This window comes from Centrocercus urophasianus, unplaced genomic scaffold, assembly GCF_019232065.1.
Source record: "Centrocercus urophasianus isolate 14NV4802_14NV808 unplaced genomic scaffold, USGS_Curo_1.0 seq_11, whole genome shotgun sequence".
Classification (NCBI taxonomy): domain Eukaryota; kingdom Metazoa; phylum Chordata; class Aves; order Galliformes; family Phasianidae; genus Centrocercus; species Centrocercus urophasianus.
This window is the reverse complement of record NW_024884253.1, coordinates 39,910,653-39,919,911: the sequence shown is the minus strand read 5'-3', so window position 1 is coordinate 39,919,911 and position 9,259 is coordinate 39,910,653. Positions and strand designations below refer to the sequence as shown.

General features: G+C 41.7%; 1 protein-coding gene across 10 annotated transcripts in view; it reads left to right on the top strand.

Moving 5' to 3' along the window:
• The first annotated feature begins 1,148 nt into the window (after nucleotides 1–1,148).
• SPIDR (scaffold protein involved in DNA repair) overlaps nucleotides 1,149–9,259 on the top strand; it is a 210,683-nt gene continuing 202,572 nt past the window's right edge. For all 10 annotated transcript variants that reach the window (XR_006171761.1, XR_006171760.1, XR_006171758.1 and 7 more), the window contains exons 1-4: nucleotides 1,149–1,205; nucleotides 6,547–6,702; nucleotides 7,514–7,592; nucleotides 8,413–8,592. Coding sequence is in view for 6 of the 10 variants with exons in the window: in XM_042837230.1 (XP_042693164.1) it covers nucleotides 1,191–1,205; nucleotides 6,547–6,702; nucleotides 7,514–7,592; nucleotides 8,413–8,592 (430 nt within the window). In the remaining 4 variants the exon portion in view is untranslated. The remainder of the gene's footprint in view (nucleotides 1,206–6,546; nucleotides 6,703–7,513; nucleotides 7,593–8,412; nucleotides 8,593–9,259) is intronic.

The following is a 9,259-nucleotide window of genomic DNA, read 5'->3' as shown; positions in this document are numbered from 1 at the left end:
CTGAATAGCACAGTAATACCTCTTGAAATATCAAAGAAAACCACCTTGACGATGCATAATTGAACTAATTTGTCAATCTGGTAACTGGAAAAGAAGTACTGCAAGCTTTTGGAAGGATGTGAACATACAGCTTTTAACTCTGTTTTGAATATAACAATCAAAGGCAGCATGAGTTGTAAATGATGATTCTGGCTCTTCTCTCTCTCTGCAAAATGCACTTTAATTAGTGTCAGTTTCACCAAGGGAATGTGAGATAGGTATTGGCCCAGGGTGCCTTGGAAAAAATACAAACTGTACAGTGTAGCTGCAGATACATGCAATTATGGTTTAATAACAAAAATTAGTCATACAGTGCCTTCTAACAAAACATATACATTTACAAATTCTAGTTATGCTGAGATATAAAGCATAATTCTTTTTTTTTCTCTTTCTTTTACAAAGATTGTTTATTATTCTATCCTTACACCACCATTGACAGTCTGACCTTCTCAAGACAACACAAAAGCATTTAAAAATAACTGGGATGCCCTTGTTCTGCCAGTGCTTCCTCCTGAATCAGAAAAACATTGTCAAAGGCTGTCAGCCTTCTTTGCCCTTCAGTTGGCTGCAGTGACTTTTTGCAGCAAGACAAGCTCCATTCAAAGGCCCTACATTTTGGCACTGTTTATATTTTCTTGCCTGTAAATGCATGCCGATGTTTAGTTAAACATGTTAAGCTCGTGGCTTAACAGCAAGCGAATTTCACATAAAGCATTTTGTCTTGTGTTTGCATTTTGCTTTGTTAGGTACGAGCTGTTTATTTCCTTGAGCTGTTAACACAGCACCCATCATCCCTGTCAGATCTGAGCGACGCAGACCAGCATGAAGGCCAAACACCACCCAAAGGATTCCTCCTGCCCCAACAGCCGAAACACGGCTCTCCTCTCACTGCTCGGGGTCACCACTCCACATGGCGAAGCGCCCCCGGAAGCCCGACGGCACCACAAAACCCGCCAAGCCTGGGCGCTGAAACGCGCATGCGCGACGCTCTCCTCCGTGACGTCACCGGCCCGCCCAATGAAGAGCTGCGGCTCTGTTGGCGCCAAAGCTAGAAAGGGAGGCGGTGCGGGCGGGCTGGGGGTTCCTCTGTCGCCACGCCCCTAGGGCTCCCCTGCCACGTGACCGGGGTTCGGGCCGCCCTGCCGGGGGCGATGCCCAGTCGGAAGGTACCTGCGTGCGCGCCGAGGGGATCCGTGCGGGAGGGGGTGCGCGAGGCGGGTTAATAGCCGCGCTCCCCTCAGGGCGAGCTCTGGTCCCGCTGCCCACCCGCGCCGCTGGGAGCTCGGGCCTTGAGGCTCCCCGGAAGGGGTCGACTACGGCCCGCTCCGACGCGTCCCGGACGCTGTGCCCTCCCCGCGTCGTGCCTTGGGGGGTTTGCCGCGGTACGGCGGAGCCCCGCGGACGGGGCTCGGCGGCTTCGGTGGCAGCCGTGGAACGTAAACCCCGGGGCTTTGGTCGGGACGGGCGGGTTCCCTGCCGCTCTCTCGGTGGCTCGGTCTCTCGGGGCGCGGGCGGGAAGAGAGCCAAGCGGAGGCGCGCGCCGTTCGGGGTGCTGCTGCTCTGTGCCCCCGGCCCCGTGCTGCCGCCTGGCGCCTGTGCGGGCAGCCACGGCATGGCTTAGGGTGGGACGGGCCTTAAACATTGCCGAGCTCCAATCCCCTGCCGTCCCCAGCCGCCGGCTCGGGCTGCACGGGGCCCCCGGCCGGGCTGCTTTTAAACACCTGCAGGGAAGGGACACCTACAGCTACTCTGGGCAGCCTTGTACAGACCTTCAGTGTCAGGTGTAGGTGCTAAAAAAAAAATAATAAATCGTTTCTCTTTTTGGCACGTGGGTGGAAATGGTATGAGTATTTCACCCCAATTTTTTAAGTACAGCTAAGTTTAAAGTCCATTTTTATTGAGAAATGTCATCAGGCTTAAAGTAACGTACTCTACTTCTTCTAAAGGTTCAATAAGTTATTGACTGTTGGAAAATACAGGTGAGCAACTAAGGCTGAACTAGATTGCTTTGACGTTTGATTACAGCTTTTTGGTAATAATTTGTAGACACTGTTTCTAGTTACTGTATCAATGACAGCTGTACTGGTCAGGTGAGAGGACAGCAGTCCTCTGCATTTGCTGACTATTCAATTAATTAAGGCACTTCAAGAAATAAACTGACCTGGTATTAACTAATGTGTGGTGTTATGATTGTATCTGAAATGTTTTGGATAACCTAATCACGAGAAAGCTTTTCTATATACTTCTGTTATCATCAGTTTGATTGGTAAAGTGCAGATTTATGTCTAACTACGACTTGGCACAAGCTATGTGCAAGAAGTGTATTTCAGTAGTATCCTTATTCCGGGAAGGTGTTCTCCCTCAGTGTTATCACAGTAACTTGTATTGATGCTTACGTAAGCATGTATAGGTTTAAAAAAACGCTCAGCTTTCAGATGGTAATATTACATAGTTGTGTGTGTATATCCACATGTGTATCAGTTAATGAGAAAATAGGCTTTTGTTAACAGAAGTAAAAATCATAAACAAAAGAGTTTTAAAATATAAAAATATCCATCCCTTACATCAGCATCAGTAGGAGAAGTATTTTGTAAAACAATATTTCTTTTTTTTTTCTTAAGTGCATGCTAACAGCTGGAAGGAGGAATGCCAGGTCACTGTGACTGTAGTAATGCAGCTCAGCATTTTTTGTAAATTATTACAACTTGGTGAGAACACTTCTTAGTGAAGATTCTGGGTATTCTTGCCAGTTGACTTTGGAAAGGATGTATGCTGGTTTTCATTAAGGAAAAAAAAAATCTTGAAATAATACAGCCTGATTTTAAATCCTTGCTTGAAGGTTTAAAATGCAAGGATATTTTAATATTTCAAACAAATGAAAATCTCAATTTCCATCCAGGCACTGAAAATGGAAACTCTGTTCAGGAGCTTAATGGCATGAATGCTGAGTTCTGCTGAGAATGAGATTTCTGTTGTCAAATTCAGTTTTATGCAGTCTTAAAATTGGGCTCTTAAAGCCTGGAACTCCTTTGTTCTAATTTGAGTGTTTTCATGCGAAGACTGTAAAGATGAAGGTGAAAGATGAGAATGGTTGTTGGTCAGTGTTTGATGTCATTCTGTGTTCTTCTGTGATGTATTCAGAAGCTATTTTTAATGGGGGAAAAAAGTCTTTGAGATCAAGAACTTCAGCATCTTGCCTGCTCTGTGCTAGAGAAGAATACAGCAATTGTATTGAAGTAATTTCTGTTCTTAAGTGGTGCAACTAACCGATCTGCAGGTCAGTAGCAGGAGTCATACAGCAAAACCTTTTCTTTTTTGTCCTTCAGCTTGTGGTGTTTTTGTGTTAGAGAAAGTGATGTATCAAAGAGATGTTGCTGGCGTATGCATTAGGTACAGTACTGGGTCATGCTTTTGTGGGGGCTTGTTTTGTGGTTTTTGGCACAGGCTCAAGGAAGTGAGATTGTGTGGTGTGTAAATGGCTGTGTGCAGTTAGTAGACATTGAACATATGTCCCAGTGACTGCATTTAGGGTGCCTCTGCTTAACAAATATTTGCAGAAGTAATGATATATGGATTGGTTGAGTGGAGATGTTCTGGATAGGACCATCTAGTTAAAAATCAAAACCAACCCTCCAGCCTTATACATTTAGCAGTCTGGTGTCCAATCATTATGTATTTGAGATGTCTCTGTCTCACTTTTCCTCACTGCACACCCCTACCCATGGAGGCTGAGTTGCCCTTTATTTTGCTGAGAGTTACTGCAGGGGTAATGAGGGAAGGATTGTTTTCTGTGCCTTTGGCATGGAGGGGTTGATCCTAATCCAGTGACACGTGCAGCACTGTTGTTTTTTTGTTGTTGTTGCTTAAAAGGAATTGCTCCAGAGAAAAAGTACAATGCTTTCATGAACAGAGGTCAGCAGACAATTTCTGCATAAGGTAGCCATGCTAGTCTGAATTTAAACTCAAAATTAGAGGGCGTATTTTGTCTCCAGACACTGTGCTCAAATCTACGAGATTATTCTGTGGCCCTTCGTTCTGAGTACGTTTTGATTTTTGAGATGCACTGAATCCATGTGGTCTAGCTCCTTAGATCTTCACTAATACCAGTACCTTGGGTTTGGATACTTCATGTGCAACATTAGTAATTACCTAATATATTTTTGTGTCCCACTTTTATGCCAGAGGAAAAAGATAGATTAACTTTGTGACTTGAGATGGAAGGAACACACTGTTTGTGTTGCTGTTCTTTAGGAACAGCATGTCCTTTGGACTAGCTTTGTTATAAATACTGAGAGAAACGAGTTTCTTCAACTATCAGTTTCCCTGTTGCCCTGAAGCAGACCGGAGCTAAACCTTGCTGTTCGTGTCGGTGTGTTCCCACAGCAGCAGGTCTCTGTGCAGAGGTGTGAGGGGCAGCAGCTCCGCAGGGTTGGCTGGCACAGCCGTTGCCTTCCCCAGCACAGGCACAGTCCCACGGTGCCCCTGAGCCGTGCACAGTGCTCTGCAGAGCTGCTTCCATGGCTGGTGGTTGGAGCCTTCGTCCCGAGAGAACTCAGCAGTGTCACCTGTGTTCTTAAGTATTTGTCTTTTGAGCTTTGTCTGTGTAAATCTAGCTTTATTTTTCTGTTCCATGGAGCGTTCATATTACAGCTTTCTATTAAAAAAAGTGCTTTGTTTATATGAGCACAAGTTGTTTTATGCACGTTGAAATATATGCGTTTTACAAGGTGTATTTTTCTTTTTTAAAACACTGTGCATGTGTGTGTATATATGCATATATATACGTAGTGTGTGTGCCCTCTTTTATATGTGCCTTCCCACAGCGCTGATGCTACCTCATCTGCCATGGCACACTGCACTTCTTATGCAGTGTTCTTTTTGCTTCCGTTGGTACTTGCAGTGCAGAGAAACTGAGGGATTCTCTGAGAAAAGGGATTTAATGATTTTTAAGGATAATATGGTGAGAAACAGAACATAGTCATTCTGTAGTGCTGTTGAAAATGCTTCCTGACAATAGAAATTCATTACAAAGCCTATTTTATGTAACTCTTAGTGCATGCATTTGTGTGGCTTTTTCAGTTGTTTCCAACTGCCTCTGCTTTTAATTGACCATCAAAAGCTGTGTATTGTAAACCCCCGAGCAAGTCATAGTGATGTTACTGACACAGATGCACATTCTTTCAAACTGCAGTACCCCAGTTAAGAAACTGTTGTCAGCAACTGCAACAAGAAACATGACTGGATGAACCACATTTTGATCTGCCACATACTGCAGGTTTTGTTATGCAAAATTTATCTTGTATAGGTTTAGAAGTCCTGATAGCATACACTTAGGCAAGCTTTCCAACACTGGTTAAGGTTCCAAAAATAACTAACAAAGCAAAAATTAACAAAGGAATTGACTGGAATCCCCTTTTTGAAAAATACAAATAGATTTTAATCTGCGTTCAAATTACTGGCTGGGTATTCCTATGTAATCTACAGTGGGATTACAAATCAGTTGGCATTATATATGTGCCTGAATCTATTCTCTGTGTTTCAGTGTATAATTAGGACTGGTTTAGTGTATAAAACAGGACTGGTTGACTGAAGGGACAAACCAAGGTGCTGCTCACTGTGTGCTTTTTGGAAGTACCTTTTTCATTATGGCCAGCACTCAGAAGTTAAGGAAGAAACAAATACACATCAGACACAAAAGCTGCCCCTGACCTCTTTCTTTCCCCTATCTTTATGTGCTGATTAACATAGCTTTGGTGTACTTCTTAAGTACTGTCAAAGTGTTCTAAAGTGTTTCAGCAGCAGAGTGAACTGAAATCTTTACTGTGCTCAAGTTCAATTTATATGTGTAAACTGATGTAGAGTCTTAGAGGTAACAGTTTAAACTGGTTTCACGCGTAAAATCTATTGCATGAAATTAGTGCTGGATGCAAATGAGGAGCCTGTTTTCATAGCTTACTTGATAGTCCGAATGACTTTCACATTGCACATAAGGAAAGTGCATCACTTTATCTGCCACTATGGAGAAATGGATGAAAACAAATGTTATTCGTAAAGCTGAAAGAGTTCTGCCTGATGTTCTTGGTATTTTGCTGCTGGTTGTTCAATGGAGCGCTGGCTATTGATTACCTGGTCTGACCTCCTGCACAACATGGGATTCAATCAGATTAAACGAGAGTTTGAAGGATTTATGTAGTTATAACGTACTTTACTGAGCTGCTCTTAGGACTGTCGTCCTCGTTGGGCAGCTAGCAGATACTACAAACTGAACGTAGATGAGCAGTGAAAGGCACACTCGTCAAAGGTCAGATTTAGCCGTGACAATTAGTGCTACTGTTGTCGTGTGGTGTTGCGCAAGAAATGCTTGGAAGTGTTCAGAACTTTTTCCATCCGTTTTAAAATAAGGAGTTTGTTTGGAAGTATTTAGAAAAAGGGAATGTCTAGGTTAAGTGAATTTCACTTGAGAAGCATTTTGCACGTTCATGTTTTTGATGGGTTTCTTTTTCTTAGCGGAAGCGGTTTTGGAATGCAGAGTGCGCGTCCTTCCCAGATGAGACAACCCTACAGCTGAAAAAATCAAGTCTCAGGGCATCAGTGGCTGCAGCTTCCATTTCCAGTGCGTGGCTTAGGTGTGGGGATGGCTTTGAAAGTACTTCTATGCTCGAGGTAAAATTGCTTAAAGGTGTAAGAAAGAAAAGCTCAGCTGGTGGTGTGCTTTCCATGCTTGACTGAATAGTCACCCTTTTATGTATTGTCCCTAAAAGTATTACTTAATTTAACATTTGGGATGGAGAACTGTTTCTTCCTTTAAAAAAAAAATAATTAAAAATGGAACAAAATGACTTTATTTTGCATTAGAAGAATTCTTGTTAGATATAGAGTTTGTTTGCAACAATGAATTCACTGTAAAAAATGTACTGCATTTTGGCCTTGCAGCTCCTCTTTGGAATTATATATCAAATTAAGCTTAATTTTTTCTATGTTAGTCTTGGTCATGAATTTTGATATTCAGTTAGCTCTGAGTGGGAAAGGGCTGTGTGCTGAAAATCTTCAACTGATTTGTTTTTGTTTCTTTCTGGTACCGAGCAGTCCTAGTGTTACATAGCTTGTGGGATTTAATGAATAGACACAGGAGCATGGAAAGCTTTTCTGCAGCCTTGGAACAGGGCACGTGCTTTATCAAGCATGGTCTTCCTACCCCTTTTTGACATTTTAATGCTGAAAATAGTAGCTTTTGCTCTTTACAAGGTTAGTTGTCAATCTTGTCATTGTCACAGTGAACTTATATTTTCCTCAGTGATGAAAGTTAAGCTTTCATGTTAATGTTCTCATGATACTACAGTGTAGTAGGAGACTGAAAAATCTGTCTGAAGATGTGCTCAGTTGTGGCGGGTGTATAATAACAGATCTGAAGTATATTGCTATAAGGACAATTTTAATTCAGTGTGGATAATCTTGATTACATCTCTCTTTCTAGTCACTGAGATCTGCTGATAATAAATCTAAGACTAAGAAGCACCTTGGACCACTCTTAACAACTGCTGAAAGCCCAGTTGGTATGTTACAGCAATGTTGTCTTGGTACTGTCAAAAAGATTTCTACTTTGTTTTGTCCCTTATCAAGGTGTAAGCTGCTAGAAGTACTGATTTTCTTCTGTATTTGTACTTGGAATCTAATTTTGATGAGACAGTCCTGGTGCTATTGTGATTGAGCTCCTCTCTTAACCTCGAATGCCAGCTCTGCAAAAACTTTAGCTATTGCTCTTGAACAGGTAGACTATTACTAATATAGTATATACTATGTATCCTGGCAGGGACAGAACACTGTCCACAATTTTAAGAGCAGGAAGTGAAAACCAACTTGTAGCTGTCTAGATAGAGGGTGAGATAATGCTCACTTCACTTTGGAGACTGAGAAGCAGGCATGAGAGAAACACGGTATTTTATAAGTATGAGGAATAGACAGTGAAACAGAACTTTGTCAGCATCCTGCATTCACCATCTTCTGTATGTACCTGAGTCTGTTTAGTGTTGTGATTGGAAAAAGAACCCTAGGTGTCATGAGGAGTATGAGGACTTATGGATTGTCTCCATATCTTTCACTTCTTGAGTCCAGAGGAAAGGAGAGATAGGGCAGTGATTTCTTCAGTCTTTGTCTTTCTACTTGCTCTAGCAGCCGAGAGAATCAAAATGAAAATAAAGCATGACTGTATAAGAAATATTTGAGTTAACTTTCCTGTATTGATCTCTTGCTTGCTGACAGCACTGGTAAATTTTTTCCAGTTCAAAAACAGTTTAGCATAATTCTTATAGGATTTTAAATTTAACTGTACTGTATTTCTGTAACGATCTAAAACTTTACAATTCTCTTTAATAGGATCTGCTGCTGAAAGCTCTAAGGAAGTTGAAGACATAATTTGGACCTCTAGTGGCAGTGATTTTTCAGATAATGAAAATAAAACATCGATTTCAAGGTTACACAGCAAAAAAAGTCTCACTTGCAAAGCAGAGAAGTCACAGGGCAGGCATTTTTTGTTAGAGGACAGAAGTGATGAAGGTAAGTCCAAACACGAGCAGATTTGTCAAGGAACTTTGTCAGCTTCAAGTGCTGTGACAAAAATACTGCCAGATCATTCTGGCTAAAGGACATGACTTAATCAGAGTAGGTCTCGATCATTTGGAGGACTTTTTTCCATCGTATCAGTGAGTATAGCATAACCTCTTATTATAAATTATGTAAAAAAAAAAAAAAAAAAAAAAAAAAAAAAAAAGAAAAAAAAAGAAAATTAAACTCTGGAGTCCATTTTGTACCATTTTCTTTTCCACGCTGGTGTTGTGAACACCTTCCTCTGCCTGCTCTGTTCTTCTAGTGGGTGTTGCTGCCTCTACATATACTGAGTAGATGTGGCAGGCTTTGCAGCTGCAGATAGCATCATTTTACGTGGCATGAGTTTTCATTTCAGTACACAGTATTCCTTGTTTTCTCTGCTAGCTGTATTGTGCAAGCAACCATGAGTTTTGTTTCTGGGACCTGCTTTCTATTTCATGGAGCAAGGCATGCCAGATAGCAGAGACTTTGATTAAAGTGCAGCTGAAGACAGAAAAATCTTGTGTATTTTAGTTGATTAGGATGATATTTAATTTGCATTAGAACTTAAGTATTTTCAATGTGATTACTTGAGCTGGATCTGAAGCACTACAGACAGACTTCAGATCCTGGTTAT